The sequence below is a fragment of the Diachasmimorpha longicaudata genome, chromosome 5, assembly GCF_034640455.1.
Source record: "Diachasmimorpha longicaudata isolate KC_UGA_2023 chromosome 5, iyDiaLong2, whole genome shotgun sequence".
In the NCBI taxonomy this organism is placed as follows: Eukaryota; Metazoa; Arthropoda; class Insecta; order Hymenoptera; family Braconidae; genus Diachasmimorpha; species Diachasmimorpha longicaudata.
The window spans coordinates 5,793,882-5,812,026 of NC_087229.1; the positions used below are offsets into that span (position 1 = coordinate 5,793,882).

The 18,145-nt window shown below is 37.8% G+C and overlaps 4 protein-coding genes across 18 annotated transcripts; 2 read left to right on the plus strand and 2 right to left on the minus strand.

Moving 5' to 3' along the window:
• Positions 1 to 471: 471 nt before the first annotated feature.
• On the minus strand, positions 472 to 1,266 carry LOC135162775 (copper homeostasis protein cutC homolog). The gene has a single exon (XM_064121607.1). The coding sequence runs from the start codon at positions 1,264 to 1,266 to the stop codon at positions 544 to 546; it is 723 nt and encodes a 240-aa protein (XP_063977677.1). The 3' UTR covers positions 472 to 543.
• Positions 1,267 to 2,349: 1,083 nt separating this feature from the next.
• Positions 2,350 to 4,330, minus strand: LOC135162776 (copper homeostasis protein cutC homolog). 2 transcript variants are annotated; one of them, XM_064121610.1, is made up of 3 exons: positions 3,784 to 4,330; positions 2,822 to 3,624; positions 2,350 to 2,720 (listed from the first exon to the last, which is right to left on the minus strand). In XM_064121610.1, the coding sequence occupies exon 2, from the start codon at positions 3,590 to 3,592 to the stop codon at positions 2,873 to 2,875; it is 720 nt and encodes a 239-aa protein (XP_063977680.1). In that variant the 5' UTR covers positions 3,593 to 3,624; positions 3,784 to 4,330; the 3' UTR covers positions 2,350 to 2,720; positions 2,822 to 2,872. The 2 variants fall into 2 exon arrangements, with proteins under 2 accessions (XP_063977680.1, XP_063977678.1); XM_064121608.1 differs by having other exon boundaries at positions 2,352 to 2,704; positions 3,784 to 4,328.
• Positions 4,331 to 6,910: 2,580 nt separating this feature from the next.
• LOC135162769 (inositol polyphosphate 5-phosphatase OCRL) lies at positions 6,911 to 15,121 on the plus strand. Of its 13 annotated transcripts, none has more exons than XM_064121588.1 (6): positions 6,911 to 7,496; positions 7,547 to 7,699; positions 8,330 to 8,791; positions 8,966 to 10,857; positions 10,921 to 11,032; positions 11,112 to 15,121. In XM_064121588.1, the coding sequence occupies exons 3-6, from the start codon at positions 8,353 to 8,355 to the stop codon at positions 11,267 to 11,269; spliced, it is 2,601 nt and encodes an 866-aa protein (XP_063977658.1). In that variant the 5' UTR covers positions 6,911 to 7,496; positions 7,547 to 7,699; positions 8,330 to 8,352; the 3' UTR covers positions 11,270 to 15,121. The 13 variants fall into 13 exon arrangements, 6 of the variants coding, with proteins under 6 accessions (XP_063977658.1, XP_063977657.1, XP_063977660.1 ...); XM_064121587.1 differs by having other exon boundaries at positions 7,566 to 7,699; XM_064121590.1 differs by having other exon boundaries at positions 6,911 to 7,453.
• A 136-nt stretch (positions 15,122 to 15,257) lies between these two features.
• Positions 15,258 to 18,083, plus strand: LOC135162777 (vesicle transport protein SFT2A). 2 transcript variants are annotated; one of them, XM_064121611.1, is made up of 6 exons: positions 15,258 to 15,530; positions 15,750 to 15,863; positions 16,555 to 16,572; positions 17,107 to 17,276; positions 17,478 to 17,595; positions 17,667 to 18,083. In XM_064121611.1, exons 2-6 carry the CDS (start codon positions 15,795 to 15,797, stop codon positions 17,793 to 17,795), a joined length of 504 nt encoding a protein of 167 aa, XP_063977681.1. In that variant the 5' UTR covers positions 15,258 to 15,530; positions 15,750 to 15,794; the 3' UTR covers positions 17,796 to 18,083. The 2 variants fall into 2 exon arrangements, with proteins under 2 accessions (XP_063977681.1, XP_063977682.1); XM_064121612.1 differs by lacking the exon at positions 16,555 to 16,572 and having other exon boundaries at positions 15,269 to 15,530; positions 17,667 to 18,048.
• Positions 18,084 to 18,145: the final 62 nt, after the last annotated feature.

Genomic DNA, 18,145 nt, shown 5'->3' on the forward strand with positions numbered 1-18,145 from the left:
CGTGCCATGTTGCTTAGTATATCAATTCCGGAATATGCACTACATAATTTGTTCAACTCCTGATGGAAAGCTTTATGTTAGACAGCGTAATATCTGGTCAATGCGACTCTTTTGTTTCCAATGAATAGAAAGAGATGAGACATCCCGTCCTATCACATTAAATTTTTTCAAGAACACTAAGGGGTTATTGCTGATATCTTTTCATTTTTCAAGTCTTTTTAAGTCTTTTTAATAAAGATCGTATATTCTTTCATGTCCACCTGATCCCTAGTTTCCCAGAAATTTGAAAAAAAGACATAAATATATTTGATAACAGATTGTTCTTCCCAAGTACGACTATTAATCTGAATAATTCATTTCTGATTTTTAATTCTGTGAACTTACTCCACGAAAACTTAAAACGAGCAGTGTCTATCATATAACAGTAAACATCTCATTAACAAGGAACACTACGGAAGTGGTCTCTGGGAATTTCATGAAATCTATATATTCCATATTTTGCAGGTATTACACATGTTATATCGATATTTTCATAGCCCAACTTCAGCACCGATTTATTATCTCAACCATACGTTTAACGTAATCCTTATTTGCTACAGTAATAAATTTCTCATCCTCAGACAGCTTAATTTTATTCATCACCCCATCCGCTTCAATTCGTATTTTTGCAGAAGAATGAAACTCATGAGCTCCGGATATTTCCATGATTTCAAATATATTCTCCTGGGTTACCCCACCCCCTGGCATTATGGTAATCCGATCCCCAGCTGTCTTCACGAGCATTCGGAGTAGTTTCACCCCTTCCATCGCTGTATTTTCCTGTCCGGATGTTAAAAGCCGCTCGAATCCGAGGCTTATGATATCTTCCAGGGCGTTGAAAGGATCTTCAACCTGATCAAATGCCCGATGAAACGTGACTCTCTTCGGTGCTGCCGCAGATATTATCTCTTTGCAGAAATCTTTGTGGACTTGGAAATTTTCCGTTAACGCACCGAAGACAAATCCATCAGCGCCATTTTGACTCAGAATTTTCAGGTCAAAGAGCATCACATCCATCTCTTCTCTCGTGTACACAAAATTTCCCGGCTTTATCCGAATCATGCAGATGAGCGGGATATTTGGATATTGCGAGTTTATCGTGTGAACCAATCCTGGAGCTGGGGTGAGTCCACCTTCACCGGGTGATGCGCAAATTTCTAAACGCCTGGCGCCACCATTAATGGCGTTGCGTGCCGACTGCAGTGAGTATATCGCGATTTCCAGCATTTTTTAATTCTTTGTCTGCGGAAAAAATTCAGGGTAAATGACTATTGACAGATTTTATCAATCAATAAACTTACCGGAATGATCCAGATGCGATAATTGGCGTTGGCTGGTAACGATAAGTGCTGCGGCTCTGATGGTGCAGTGACACTGTTTTACAACATCAAGTCCCAGTTGTGTCTGTCACTATTATTATATTGTCACTTGGCCAGACTGCTCCACCGAAGTGCCCACGATGCTCTGTATATTTCAATTGTATTGTGCAATTAAAGGAGTAGTAGTAGGAGTAGTAGTAGTAGCAATAGCGCTGAGAATGAATTATCCCCTTTTGCCGGACTACAATTTCCCTACACTCTAACACCGAAGAGATTACGAGCCTCGATTTGCATTCCCCCACCGTTATGTGATATCACACGCGAATAGAATAATCTCACTGAAAGACCTACACTTGATTCCGAATTGCAGTCTCTATTTGCGAACGACATTGCTGCACGGAGAGAAAAATCTGTGAAAAATTTAGTGTGCCAGGCAGTAGAATCCAGGTGCAACATGCTAAACTACTGGAATCTGTTTCACTCACACATAAAAATTCCTATCAACAGGGTAAATTTTGTAATAAAATTTGTAATTAATGATGTGCGGCTTCGGAAAATTAACTAAACAGCGTTTTTTAAATTGAAGATCCATCATTTTTTATTTGAGTTTAAATAAAAAATTGATAGAAATTTTTTTAAAATTCCTATCTAGGTCAGTGTGTTTTATTGGGCCTTGGTTCATTTTTTACTGTGTCACACAGCAATTTTTTGGTAACTCATTGTGATTGGGTAACGATGAGCGCGGAATATAACCGATTATTGCCGACGTTGGACCTCGGCCGGAATTGTAAGGCCGCACAGTAATTTTTATCGGACTCACACTATAAAAATTGGCAGATTTTTCTCTCCGTGTGGGTGAACATTGCGACATGCCGTGCGAATTGTAGTTGCATTTGAAAATACACCGTAGGATGTATTGGTGAGCTTAGGATGTGAATCTCATGCTGCTACCATTTTTCATAACAAAATTTCTTTATTCATCCTTGTACAGTATTTTTTAAGATGAATCCGAATAAATGTTTATAAAAAATAGTCTCTAATTATTAATAATTAGCTATTGATTAGGAAGATGACGTGGGATCAATCTCACGTCTCTGCTATTAATATTTTTCCAACACATCTGTACAGAAAGTTTGTAATTTGCCTCCAGATGAGCGGCAGGAAAGTGAACACTTCCTGCCCTGGGGAGGAAAGTACTCAGTGTCCTCGCGCTGTTCAGGCAGCCAAGGACGAACTTTCCTCAGCAGGTGTGTTGACAAACAGCATGTGAGCCCCGGGCAAAAAAAACATGACTTTTCGCCCTTAGTGCCCAATATACTAGTACGCAAACTGCCAATTTTTAGAAACTGAAATAAATGATTTCTAAAAAATAAAATCATTTTTAAAAACAGCCACGCAGCCGGTTTCGACTGCTATTATGTTTAATCATAAATTAACAAAATGATTGTAATGAAAAATATTACCTGCTGATTTACCGAGTTGTCACGGGGAAATCAATGGAAAAATATCCGTAATCACGTTTCATTGATGGCCTGAATCATCTGTCTAACCAAATCTTCACTTGCTGTAAAGATTACGCTCTCTGTCTCGGCCATTTTAACTTTATTTACTGTTTCTGTCTCAGTGATTTTAATTTTAGCAGATGCATGAAACTCCTTAGCATCCGATATCCGTTTAATTTCGGATATATTCCCCGGGTTGATACCGCTCCCCGGCATTACGACAATACGATCTCCTGCTATTTCTACAATTTTTTTTATCAAATTCAATCCTTCTACAGCTGTATTCCTCTGCCCCGACGTTAAGATCCTCTCGAAACCGAGGCTGATTACATCCTCTAGGGCTTCAAGAGGATCCCGAACCTCATCGAACGCCCGGTGAAACGTTACTCTCTTCGGTGCAGCGGAGGAAATGATCTCTCTACAGAAATTCTTGTGAATCTGGTAATTTTCCGTTAACGCACCGAACACAAATCCATCGGCCCCATGTTCACTCAGGATTTTCAGGTCGAAAATCATTGCGTCCATTTCTTCTCTTGTGTAGACGAAATTGCCAGGTTTTATGCGGATCATGCAGTAAAGGGGAATTTGCGAACTGCAAGATTTGATAACGTGAAGCAAACCTGGGGTGGGGGTCAGCCCACCTTCGGAAAGAGATGAGCAAATTTCCAGTCGTGTGGCACCACCTCGAATCGCGTTATGGGCAGATTGAAGGGAGTCTATGCAAATTTCCATTGCGCTCTTTAACTCACGAGACCGAACGTGTGCTGTAATTACAAAAAAAATTAAATTAGACGAGTTCTCCATTCAAACGAGCCGGCTTAGACAGCTGTCAACCAATGAGGTATCAACGTAACAGACTTTGGAGATATCCTCAATGTTCGTGGTCTTTCTGATAGGAATAAGAGAATAGGGTCAGAGCATACCAGTATAAATTTGCCAGTTCCTCGAATACAAAACGAATGAGAGCCAGGTTCATGTGGAGGTGCTCCAGAGGAAGACACTGACCATGTCCTCCAACATCGTCTGTTACGTGAGACCAAAACTTATTGGTGGATGGCGCGGGGAAACCTAATTCCTGTCTCCAAAATATGTCAGACACTGAAAGACCTGATTTGTATGTAGACAGCCAACAGGTGATTCCTTGTCGCAGAGTTAACTATCTCTATCGTTTCCACTAGGTTTGGACTCGTTTGTACGGAGCTTCCAATGTTTGGTTAGTTTGGTTATGCATGTTTGGTTAGGCAAAATTCAAATGACGATTAATTAATTATCCACGAGACTGCAAAGGAAATAATTACATCTACAATGATGTACTAACGGTATACAATCATGTACTTCAATTAGTTTTTCTAATTGCAACCCCCCGCAGTCTGAGTATATAGGGGTTACATAGAGACAGAGACCATGGGGGAGATCAGCAGGGCCAGTCCGGGGAGATCAACCACGAAATGTCCTAGCGGTAGCGCCGGAACTAATTTTGCAGGCACGTTTGTTGGTAAGGTACCGACCGTTATGCCTGCAAAACCGGAGCAGAGGGAAAAGTCGGTAACCCGGATAGTGTGGGGTGGGGGAATACAAGGAAATAGGGGAAATTAAACGGCTGGGCAGACGTTCTGAATATCCGAACGGCGTTGAGCGAAGCTTTATCCTCATTAGGGGGGGGGGGAGGGATTAATTTTCAGAAATGCAGCTTAACGCGCATCAGTTCTCGGCGACGGCAAGCGAGGATTCCCAATAGACCCCCACGTTTCAAAAATTCATTTCTCCCTTTCTACTTGAGATGAAGAAATGAAACCAACGTCATTCAATTGGTCATTAAATTGTTCATTAATGACGGTAGTTTTGTTTCTTAATCCGAGTTAAGAAGGGAGGGAATATTTTTGAAAAAGGTAGCTTGACGCACATCAGTTTTCGGCGGCGTCAAGCGAGAATATCAAATAACTCCCCACGATACAAAAATTAATTTCTCCCCCCCTAGTTGTGTGCGGGGTAGTAACCGTAATGATCAACTCAAAGGAAAAATAGAGTCTTTCAGTTTGATCCTTCCCTACGGTTGTAAGTCGCAGGTATACACCTTGGTGCGGCAACACTGTCTCCTGCACTACTACTCACCAAAAGTAATTCCCAAGCAGCGATGTTGTTGGTTATGTAAAGGGAAGAAATAATCTCAATCACATAATTTGATGTTCACAAATAATTAGAAAATCTTTAATTATTAGATTAGATTATTTATTACCTTCACATAAACAAGAACATCGCTGCTGGCGAATTACTTTTGGTGAGTAGTAGTGCAGGAGACAGTGTTGCCGCACCAAGGTGTATACCTGCGACTTATAACCGTAGGGAAGGATCAAACTGCAAGACTCTATTTTTCCTTTGAATTGATCATTACGGTTGCTACCCCGCACACAACTAGAGGGGGAGAAATTAATTTTTGATTCGTGGGGGGTTATTGCGTATTCTCGCTTGCCGCCGCCGAGAACCAACTAATGCGCGTCAAGCTGCATTTTTCAAAATTAATCCCTCCCCTCCTCATTCGGATTAAGAATCGAACCCCTCATCATTAATGAACAATTTAATGAGCAATCGAATGACGTTGGTTTCATCCGTTGATGTCAATTAGAGCGGACAATATCAATTTGTAAATTTTTAAAAATGGATTGCCCGCTCTAATTTTTTAATTTTTAAAAATGAATATTGCCCGCTCTAAGTGAGATCAAGCGATGAAACCAATGGCATTTGATTGCTCATGAAATCTCTGATGACTGACGATGGTTTCGTTTCTTAATCCGAATTACGAGGGGGAGGGATTAATTTTGAAAAATGCAGCTTGACGCGCATTAGTTAGTTCTCGGCGGCGGCAAGCGAGAATACGCAATAACCCCCCACGATTCAAAAATTAATTTCTCCCCCTCTAGTTGTGTGCGGGGTAGCAACCGTAATGATCAATTCAAAGGAAAAATAGAGTCTTCCAGTTTGATCCTTCCCTACGGTTATAAGTCGCAGGTATACACCTTGGTGCGGCAACACTGTCTCCTGCACTACTACTCACTAAAAGTAATTCGCCAGCAGCGATGTTCTTGTTTATGTGAAGGGAATAAATAATCTAATCTAATAATTAAAGATTTTCTAATTATTTGTGAACATCAAATTATGTGATTGAGATTATTTCTTCCCTTTACATAACCAACAACATCGCTGCTTGGGAATTACTTTTGGGGAGTGGTAGTGCAGGAGACAGTGTTGCCGCACCAAGGTGTATACCTGCGACTTACAACCATAGGGAAGGATCAAAGTGGAAGACTCTATTTTTCCTTTGAGTTGATCATTACGGTTACTACCCCGCACACAACTAGGGGGGGTGAAATTAATTTTTGTATCGTGGGAAGTTATTTGATATTCTCGCTTGACGCCGCCTAGAACTGATGCGCGTCAAGCTGCATTTTTGAAAATTAATCCCCTCCCCGTAATTCGGATTAAGAAACGAAACCACCATCATTAATGAAGAATTTAATGAGCAATAGAATGACGTTGGTTTCATTTCTTCATCTCAAGTAGAAGGGGAGAAATGAATTTTTGAATCGTGGGAGTCTATTAGGAATTCTCGCTTGCCGTCGCCGGGAACTGATGCGCGTTAAGTTGCATTTCTAAAAATTAATAATAATTAATCCCTGATAATTAATCCCCCCCCTAATGAGGGAAAAGCTTCGCTCAACGCCGTTCGGATATTCAGAACGCCTGCCCAGCCGTTTAATTTCCCCTATTTCCTTGTATTCCCCCACCCCACACTATCCGGGTTACCGACTTTTCCCTCTGCTCCGGTTTTGCAGGCGTAACGTTCGGTACCTTACCAACAAACGTGCCTGCAAAATTAGTTCCGGCGCTACCGCTAGGACATTTCGTGGTTGATCTCCTAGGACTGGCCCTGCTGATCTCCCCTATGGTCTCTGATAGAGATCAGAACTTATGTTGGATTTTTATTATTTATTTAAAAGTAACTGAGAATTTCGGTAAATATTTTATGCTCTGTGCAAACTGGTATAAACCGATTACAAACGATAGAATTAGGTAATTTTGTGAAAATAATCACTTGTCGGCTCTCTACATACGAATCCAGGGCCTATTTGCTTTTCGCGTATGAAATGAAACAAAGTCTGTTACTCTTACAATTGATCTACTGATGGTGTCCTTCATTCCGATGTTTCCGATTAAATTTTAATCCTTTTCGAAGTAATCAAGGGTCAATCGATTTGAATCTTAGCGGCTGTCTAGTGAGGAATAGTGGCCGTAGGGACCCTACATAATTTCTAGGGTTCTATTCGACACAGTCGTCATTCACATCTGTCAATCATGTAATTAAATCTCACTTGGTTAGAATTAAAATGCGACAGGTTTTATTGTTATGAGGGTGCTTGTTAACTACTGGGAGGTGACTTCGATTACCGATTGGATTTCTACGACAGTGGTTGAGCTTTTGGTGTGATAATTATATGTGGACAGGAGAGAGTGAAGCACGAATAATGGGAAACTTTTACGACTGGAGAAAGTAAAAGTTATAGATTTTCAGTGATCCTACGAACTGATAATTAAATAGTGAGTACATAGCCGGTCATGTCACCTAGTCAGAGTTAAACAGGTAAGTGAGTGATTCATGATTACAGATGATTAAAACATTGCAAATTTCAGTCATCGATGCATTTTTTAGGTGCCAAAGTGGCAACTTGCCTCCATCGGAAATAAAGATCGTCAGCTAAATTCATTGTTACTTTAAAAATTGTGAGGCTATATTTTTTGTCTGCATTTCATTGCAAAAAGCATAAGGGGCATTTATTCTGCCAGGTAAATTGTTAATGGATAGTGGCCTTTTTTGAGTATTTATAAATAATCCATAAGCTGGGTGACATATATGTATTCTGTGTCTATCTGAGTCTGAGATCCATCGAGTTTTGTCATTGAACCTTATCGAACTTTTAGGCTTCTGACACAGATCACGACCATTGTTGCAAAATATGTTTATTTGGAATTGTCCATAACAATTTGACAAATCTTTATGTGAAAAATATTTTGATATTTTATTATTTTCATCAATTTTCAGTGAAAATTATCTTAAACTTCCAGGAAAACAAATTGATGTATCAATTGAGGGAAACCAAATTAACATTTCCTTTAAATGACAGATTTGATTTACTTTGAAAGAGATAAATGACCATTTTCACTTGAACGACGACCTCTAAACTCATTGACCGCTTATTAAGAAATTTCTTAAACTGAAAACCTAAGAACCAAAAGAAAATTCCCCAAAACTATTTTTTTTGTGCATCGGGTATAATTTGTCATTTGAATTGATAAAATAGTACTATATAATTTATTTCTGTCTTTTGGGAATGTTTAAATAGTAGCACGAGTTTAGAAATAGTTGCCACTTGTCAATTACCTAAACAACACATGCTATGTTTATTTTCTTTACAGTTTTAGAAAACGGAGGATAAAAAATGGCAGGACACGAACAAATGTCAATAGTTCAATTGAAATTTACGTCTGGTGAGTCAGTAGTGATCACGACGGAGGCATCACTAATGCAGGGCCGGGCCAAGGCCCCCCGCCTTCTCGCTCTAGTCAACAAAGGGCCAACATACGCTCTTGTGGTGTTTCTCACTTCTAGAAGTCCACCTCAGGTTTACAGTGACTTGTCTATTGAACGAGTATTGCCTATCAATCAAGACTTCAAATGTGATATCGACACTGGAAATCAACTGCAGGAAAGTCCGGATGTTTATCTAAATATTTCATCCAGAAAACAACGATTAGTATTCGAGATGAGACCTGGGGTGGCCACAAGTTCAATAGTCTCAGAAATTTTTAGGGCTATTGAGGTCACCCAGAAAAACAAAAATCTAACTTCTGACTATTTGTGGATTCAAAAGTTAACAGGTATGAATATTTGGAGAAGAAATCGTATAATGCTACTGTATCTGTCCGGCCGATTTTGTAGATTTATTTACCTCTTAAAAAACAGTTTCAAAAAGAAATCAATTGATTAATTTTCGATCTTACTAATAGTTTATTAACGACTTTTAATGAGTTCATAACTGGCGATATTCACAGGCAGCACAAGAGCCCTGGACTACGCACCAGGCGACGGTTCCGATATTGTGGACCCTCTAGTTGACCTGGAGTCTCCAGACCTCGTGGTTCCTCGACGCAACATCGCCTCGGGAAAGACACCTGTAGCAGCGCGTGAATCCGTCGTCCGTTATCAAATGGCCTGCAAGGAGGATGACTACACCTACACAGAAACTTACCGAATCTTCGTTGGAACGTGGAACGTTAATGGACAACCACCAAATAATATCTCGATCGAGGAGTGGTTAAGCAGTGACCGAGTCCCTCCGGATTTATATGCAATTGGCTTTCAGGAACTAGATCTTAGTAAAGAAGCATTTTTATTCAACGATACACCACGGGAGGAGGAATGGAGACAAGTGGTGATGAAATCTCTCCATCCTAAAGGTGTATACGAGCAAATAGCACTTGTTCGTCTTGTGGGAATGATGCTCATTGTTTTCGCACAGGAGACACATTTGCCCTTCATTAAAAATGTCTGTGTGGACACGGTAGGCACAGGAATAATGGGCAAACTCGGTAACAAAGGAGGTGTAGCTGTGAGCTGTTCCATCCACAACACGTCCATTTGTTTTGTCAATGCCCACCTCGCTGCACACTGCGAAGAATTTGAGCGCAGAAATCAAGACTATGCAGACATTTGCTCTCGTCTCTCCTTCAACTCTCTTATCCCTCCAAAATCCCTCAAGGATCACGACCAGATCTACTGGTTGGGTGATCTGAATTATAGAATCACCGAAATGGATGCATTCACAGCAAAGCAATACCTCACGTCAAATACTCTTCTGCCAGTTCTCACCCTGGATCAACTTCATCAACAGAAAACAATTGGCCGAATCTTCGTGGGCTTTCATGAGGCGGAGATCACATTCAAACCTACCTACAAGTACGATCCAGGCACCGATAACTGGGACTCATCGGAAAAAGGAAGAGCACCAGCTTGGTGTGATCGTATCCTTTGGAAAGGTGACTCTATCACCTCAATAAAATACAGGAGCCATCCAGACCTTCGAATATCAGATCACAAACCAGTTTCTGCAATTTTTGATGCCCAAATCAGAGTCATCGACATGACAAAGTATAGAAAAATTCACGAAGAAGTAATGAAAAAGTTAGATAAATTGGAGAATGAATTTCTACCTCAAGTTATGGTAGATACTACAGAAATAATCTTCGATGTTCTTAAGTTTCGTGAACGCAGTAGCAAAGAATTAATAATTGCCAATACAGGGCAAGTGCCCGTCCAATTTGAATTTATCAAGAAATTAGATGACACTAATTACTGCAAGGATTGGCTGTCTATCGCACCATATACTGGCTTTATCAAGCCCGGGGAAAAGTGTGACATCAAGCTCGAGGTTTACATTGATAAAAAAATGGCCTGCAAATTCAATTCCGGAGAAGATAAATTGTACGACATTTTAGTTCTGCATTTAGAGGGAGGAAAAGACATTTTTATAACTGTTACTGGGACCTACGAGAGAAGTTGTTTTGGATCGTCTATGGAGGCTTTGGTGCATATCTCTGTGCCCATTAGGGAAGTACCCGTCGGGAGACTGATGGAGCTAGAAAATAATAAAAATCCTTCGAGCGAACCTTACCCTGTTCCTAAAGAGATTTGGTTGCTGGTGGATAGGTTGTATAGGCATGCAACAAAACAACGTGAACTTTTTGAAAAGGGTGGACTAGATAATGAGATTATTGCGATCAGAGATTGGTTGGATCTGGGGAGCCAGGAACCCATGCCTGGAAATGTCTATTCTGTGGCTGAGGCCCTTTTGTTACTGTTGGAATCAACTGCTGAGCCTCTGGTGCCCTATAATTTGCACAGCTTGTGCTTGAGTGCTGCTACCAGTTATTTGCAATGCAAACAGGTTTGTCAATTGTACATTTATTTGGAATAAAATGATTTCCAATTATTTACGTTAATTTTACAGTTGGTGATGCAACTACCGGAAATTCGAAGAACGGTATTCCTCTACATTTGCTTTTTCCTTCAAGAATTGTTAAATCATTCTGAGGAGAATGGCTTGGACGCTAAGACATTGGGTAATTAAGAAGTTACGTTGATTTCAGTATTTTCTTTCTACTCTTATCAATTAATTATTCTTCATCTTCTGTGTTCTAGCAACATTATTTGGCTCAATATTCCTGAGAGATCCACCAAGAAGCAGAGACGACAGAACTCAACGAAATCCATTAATTCAAGCAACATTCGACCGTAAGAAAGCAGCATTTGTGTATCAATTCCTCGTGAACGATCAAAGTGATTTTCTAGGACGATAATTAACATTATAATTGATTTAATGAGAATATTAACTATTTCTCACTACGGTTCTGTCTTCTACTGCGTAATTGATACTGTTCAGCCTTGTAAAATCTCAGTACTGTCGTAAATGTGTGGAGAATAGGATATCAGTCAAATGCGAATTATGCAGATTATTTTGCAAAAACGGCTCAAGTTGGTGAATCCTATGGTAAGGCCCTGGAAATTTCGTTCTATGAAATGAGTTTTTTAATGAGGAAAACCTTGACATACTAATTCGGTAATTGAACAAATTTTGACCGAGATGATTTCTATTCTTGTAAGCTAATTGCCTACATTAAAAACTATTGAGAAATAGAGCTTTAAAGATTATGAATCATAAAAATTATCGAAATAAGAGCCCGTCGTCTAAATTGGGCTCATACTTGTTCTTTCACAGCTATTTGTGAAATAATCTGTAAATTCATCTTCTGATGACTTATCTGATATCGGGTACTAGTTGGCTACCAAATGATGTTCGTAGAAAAAAATTTAGTAATATGAGACGTAAAAATTACTCGATGCTAAATTCATAATCATAAGCTTTATGGAAAATGCGCCAAATGGTAAAACAATTATTTTTTTGAATGATTTCTGATCCTAAAAATCGCAAAGCAGAAAAGTACATTTGATGTGAAAAACGAATTCAATTCAGAAAACAGTACTATTGAAGAATTTAATCGTCAAATACTGAGTACTACAGGGAAATGATCGAATAAATTATACATCGTTAGTATTTAGAAACGGAGTTATTTTTCTGAAGATGTTCCCTGTATTTTTATAGTTTTATACTCATTGGAAAGTGGTGTTCTTCATACATGTACTTTGTAAATAGTTGACTATTTATGAGAATTAGTTAGATCTTTAAGTATCTGGTCGTTACCACTTAGAGATTACCACATGAGATTATTAAGTGCAATTTATTGATTAAATGTAAATTATTAATTTATTCATTTTCAATGTCCAGGAAAGCGATGAAAATTAAGAGATGAGTCGATAGAGCGACCATGAGTTATTTTAAAATCATCTTTAAAACTAAAAATTCCAAATAATAGAGTTAGAAAATCTATAACTGGGGTTCTTTCCATTTGTTCTTTGGCGATTTTGTTGCAAAATTATTCAAACTTTCAAAAGATAGTATCAATTGGAAATCTAATTTTCTAAGAAAAAAATCTCTTGAGGCTTTTTTTTTCCTAGATAAATTGTGTGATGTTGTCGACTTATCTCTTTACGATCTCATTTTTGAAATACTTAAGTAGAAAATTAGACACACAGTGCAATCACTATTCTCAAATTTTTTATTTCCGAAGGATTCACCATATTTGAAAGTTTTGCAATATCGAATTCGTCAATTAATGATATTATTTTTCTTGCCTCAAGTATTTTTCAAAATTCCATAAGTACTGTCAATAAGTATGGGAATTTCTCAATTATTCAAAATACTTTTTTATTCACATCATTTGTACAGTTTTCTAAACTGTCGCTCATTTCAGTATTTTGGTATTGATTTCGATTGAAAAATTGGATCGATTCCATCAATTAAAGGAATTAGAATCTCATAAAAACTTGTTAACAAGTGAAGAATTTTTATAATAATAAGTAGGCAAGTGGTAAAGAATTATGAGAAAACAATAAATGTGTAGATTATTTCGAAAATATTAGAGATTTATGGATAGCTTTTCGATGAAGAATTTGATGTGCATAAACCGAAATAGTGTATTGCGACACGAGTATAGAAAACTAATTTCTCTTAAGAGATCCATCAATTCAATTGATATAACCAACATAATTTAATAGCATTAATTCAGTTTTTGCCAGTTGAAGGGGAAAATTGACGAAAATTTAAAGAGGAAAGCTCAACAGATGTGCTCTTTGTGGATGTTAAAATTTTCATTAGAAATCTTAATTTTTTTTCATCCACTATTGCCATAAATATTCGCGAAATAATCGATCTATCTCGTGCTCATTACCACTTTACTGGGAAAGTTCATTGCAATTTGTATTGATATTAGATTCGTTATACTAATTTGTTCGATTACTTTTACGATGCCATTACACCAAATAAAAATTCCATAGTATGTACCGCCACTAGCTGACAATCATAATTTTATTGACGATTATTTAATTGCAGTCAGTAAGTATCTGTAGACTTTTCAATAATTTATTTATATATTACGGAACGCCCTCTGTCGTACGTAAGAAAGCTACGTCTAGCAATCGATTTCAAATGACAGAACGTCCTTGTCCGTTGTACAGAAATTACTTAAAATTATTCAAATATCTATCTACCTAATATAATACTCAGCTTCACTCATGGCGAAAAATTTGAAAAGTCATTTGGGTGGTTCGATTTGCTTTTGTAGTTAATTCAAACGGCACATAATTCATGGGAAAAGAGGAAATCGTTTGGGCGCTTGTGAGTAAGTTTGTTGTCATTCCACAATAAAACCTTGAACTTTATAAAGGTAAAATAGATTTTGTGAATTTCAATTAGACACGTTACAGATAAAAATTAGCCGTTCACATTACATTATCAGTATTTCAATAACAAGATGCAATTCAAAAAATAAGGATAAGCTGCCATCAACTCCTCACAATTATTTCGATGATGTGGAAAACGCCGGGCACAGCTTAAGAGGAAGTTTATCTCAAAAAATCATCAATAATCCCCGAGATGCACGATCAGTCTGAAATGTCTCACCCCTTTTCATCCACTTCAAGTCTGAATCATCCCCCACCTTGGAGTACTCGAAATTTTCGACAAACAGACCCCAAAAGATTGACCACCATCGAGAACAACAGTTCAGTCTCTTCAACACAAAAATGTGGACTTGAGGAAATGAAAAATCAGTGGATCAACAAAAAAAAACCGAATTATCAATTAAAAAGTATCGTACCTCAGCACTACAATGCCTCCTCCACAAGATACAACCCGGCTCTTCTTCAATGGCCCCACCCAGAGCTTCTGATGCCCAGAGGAATCTCCTTAGTCACAGAAAAGAGACTATTAGCTCGAGCAGAGGCCCTGCATCAGAGGAATCAAACCGGGATCAGTGCGGTCCAGCCTCTTCCCACGGTCGAGGAGTCCATCGCCCTCAAACTGTATAAAAAGAATTTGAATAACAAGAAAGGGCCATGGGTCAGGGCTATAGCAAGTGAGCCTCAATTGATATCTCAAAATCGAAGAGGGACTAATGTGCGGTACAGACTTGCTGCTAAAGCTCCAATTCATTATAATTCTGGGACTCAGTCAAAACTGGCACTGGGCCTGGGGACCGCTGAGAGATCTTCAACTGCTGCTGATTTTGCGTGGTACAAAAATTCTAGGGTGTCTGATGTATGGAAGTAAAATGGTTTGAGATTTCAATCAGGTGCAAGCTCTAGATGATTACTTCAAAAGACAAGGAATGCCAGACATTTAGTTATACGTAAATTTATAATAATTAAAAGATTCGGAGAGGGTATAGAGATGTGTCAAGAGACAAGGAGAATCACGATTTTTTATTTGAATGCTCGATGAAAGAAAATAATATCTGGTGTCCTGGGGGCAGTACATAGGTAAGTTCGTTGCCTCAGACATAGCGAAAAGACAATTAAATAATAGCTATTGTTTAGGTATTGTATAATTTCTTAATTGTCATTCTGTGCATTGAATGTTATTGTTAGAATAAAAGTATGTATTTATTTTTATTTATTATTATTTATAGTCTTTCAATACACAGGAAAATAATTGTTGACCTTTCTTCTACAATGTATTTCTTCAGAATTATGAAACGATTACGGTGAAGTGAATGCTAACTACACTCAGTTAGAATAAAAAACTTAAATATTGATTGTTGTAATTAATTTGGGAGTAATGAGCATCCGTGGTGGTGCTCTACCTTATCAACCAGTACGTACTCTGATTTAGTTCGCACGCCACCTCTACGAAATTCAGAGGTGAACGTTCCTTCATAAGCGCTGATGGTCTCTCCGAAAATCAGTTGTTTTATCTGGTTTTGTCATTGAAAGTTGATACCCCTAACCTCTAAAACTACATTCTATATGTTTACGTTCACCGCTGAAATTAGTATAATCCATTATCAGCGAATCATTATCCTCCCTATATTGAATCACTCGTTAAAACCCACGTTAGAGTGTCAAATAAATGCCTGTCGTCATCGTCCAGCTGTCGGTATTCTACGAGTTCTGACGTATTTGAATTCAGAATTAGTCGATGCAAAGGAATAGTGAAGTGAACAGGTCAATTGGTTTTCAATTATTATTCGACTTCAATGATTGTCGAATTGGTCTTCCACTTGAGTTAAAAATTTTCAGTGATTTTTTTCGCAACTTATCAGACTCGAAAATCGATTTACTCAATGTCTTTCGATTTACTCTCTGGTTTTTCGTGGTTTTACTTGAGACTGTTATTAGTTTGTTGGAAAAATTAGGTTATTAATATTATTATATATATGACAGGTGATTCAACAACCGAGCTGGGAAAGCTGTTGGAGTCGGGACAGTATGGATAAACTCCGGAGAGCATTGAGTGGACAGGAGCAGTGCGATGAGGAGAGTGGCATTATGACTCAGGTGGGCTAATAGTTTATCGCTTCTAATGGAGATGAACATCAAAATTTTACGAATCAGAGATTCATCGTTCTGGCCGTGTAATATTTCTAGGCTAGATGAGTTCATGGGAAACTTGAAGAAATATTTCTTAAGACGAACTGGAGCCCCTGTCTTTTTGATTTTGTTAGCATTTGGTGCTGTCCTGCAATTGTTATTCATTAATTAAGGCCATTACTTAATTGTAATTAGAGCAGGAAACAGGACAGGGGTTCCGTTTCATCTTAAAGGTGATTATATTTCTTATAAAACTAATCCGGCTACACGTGTGACGAATGTTTTATTTCGTGTGATTATCAGTCCTCGGTATCACCTCGAGCCAACACTTTCCCACTCATTACCACCCATCCGCACATGTATCGGAATATACCACTATCCACTCTTTTCACTAATATATTATTGTCGAATTGAAAAATGATTAGTCCTGTGGAATGTTTTAAAATATTACGATATTCTTCGACGTTTTAAATTTTTGTAAATCACAACTCTGTTCTTGATACACCGAATAATAATAAGAATCATAAACTCAATACTTCACGTCGTTATCAAACCTCGAGCTAGATATTCTTCAATCCGACATTGATGGTCGAATAAAAATTAATTAATTTTTGTAATTTATTCTCATGATGATAATTATATCTGTTTATGCTGCTAGAGTGAAACGGATTTTATCGTAAGTTTTGGAATCCAGAAAAAAATCGTTAGAAAAACGTTCCTATCTAACCCTCCGACAGTTGCCTAAGGACCGCCGCCTTACTCGCTTTCGATTTTGATTCATTCAAAACAGATTAATCAACGCTTAACAATCTAGAGTTTGCTAGAGAATACATAAGGAGATATATCAAGGCATGTAGTTTTATATCTCGGAATGGCAAGATCGAAATTTTATCGCACCGTGTAAATGAAGTCTGCAGGATATTTGGGCATGAAATGTTTTTGGTAATTGTTAAGAATATTCCAAAAACTATTTTAAGAAGTGCATGCTGCGAATTATAGTTGAATTTCTTCATTCATAGCAATTCTATAGTTTTGTCTTTACGTAGCAGAAGACAAATATTACTTACCAAATCATATCTGTGAGGAGAAATTCACAACATCCCCTTAACTTTCCTAGAATCGCGCGAATCTATCGTGATGGATAATTTGTGTAACAACATTTCCTGTATTATGATGGTAAATCGACTTAACCTTAATTTATTTACATTAGGTAATGAACGAGACAACTCTTAGTTGGTCAACAAGAATAAAAGGCTTCGCCATATGTTTCGTTGTTGGAATACTCCTTTCCTTCCTGGGATCGTTTGCACTTTTTCTGCACAAGGGACTTAAAGTATTCGCCGTATTTTACACTTTAGGAAACATTGTTTCCTTAGCAAGGTAAATTCTCTTCTCAATAAACTCTAAATCTTTTCGTGCAGTAAAATTGATCGAGTCTCACTAATAGAATTTTGCTGCAGCGTTTGTCGCCACGTAATAATTGATTGCCAAAATCCCGATAATCTAGAAGGAAATATTTGGTGATATTTTCATTCATTAGGAGAAAGCTCAATTAATCACGTCAAGTTTTATTTATTGTAGCACATGTTTCCTCATGGGACCCGTCAATCAGTTGAAGAAAATGTTTGCAGCAACTCGAATTATTGCGACAGTACTTGTTTTTGTATCCATTGCAATGACTTTGTACTCAGCAATTGGAGTAAGTAATTCTCTCTTAAGTTACGTTAATCAATAGAGACGCAAACATTACGGTAACGCTTTTATTTTTAGTTGGAAAAGGCCGGTCTCGCTCTTGTTTTCATCATAATTCAGTCCTTAGCAATGACATGGTATTCACTATCTTATATTCCCTATGCAAGAGACGCTGTGAAGAAAGCTGTGGAGTCATGTATATCATAACAAGGGCTGAAGAACCAATGGAAGACCAATTATTTTCATAGATTTTTATGTTTTTTATATAAGACAATAACTATTATTAAAACTATTTGTAATATCAGTTGAGAGAATTCATCTGAGCATTAGCAATCGTTTGGTACGTTTATATCATCGATGGAAGTTATTAAAATATGTGTATTTATACAATTCTCAGGATCATGAGCATACAACTATCATTAGTATTACAAGGTAGTAAACAAAAGAACAATATTATTTAATATAGTTTCTTTGACATTAGTAAAACTTACATAATTGTCAGTCAATTCAGCCACATATGTACACTACAATCTCAACAAATTCTAAAAGAATTTAAG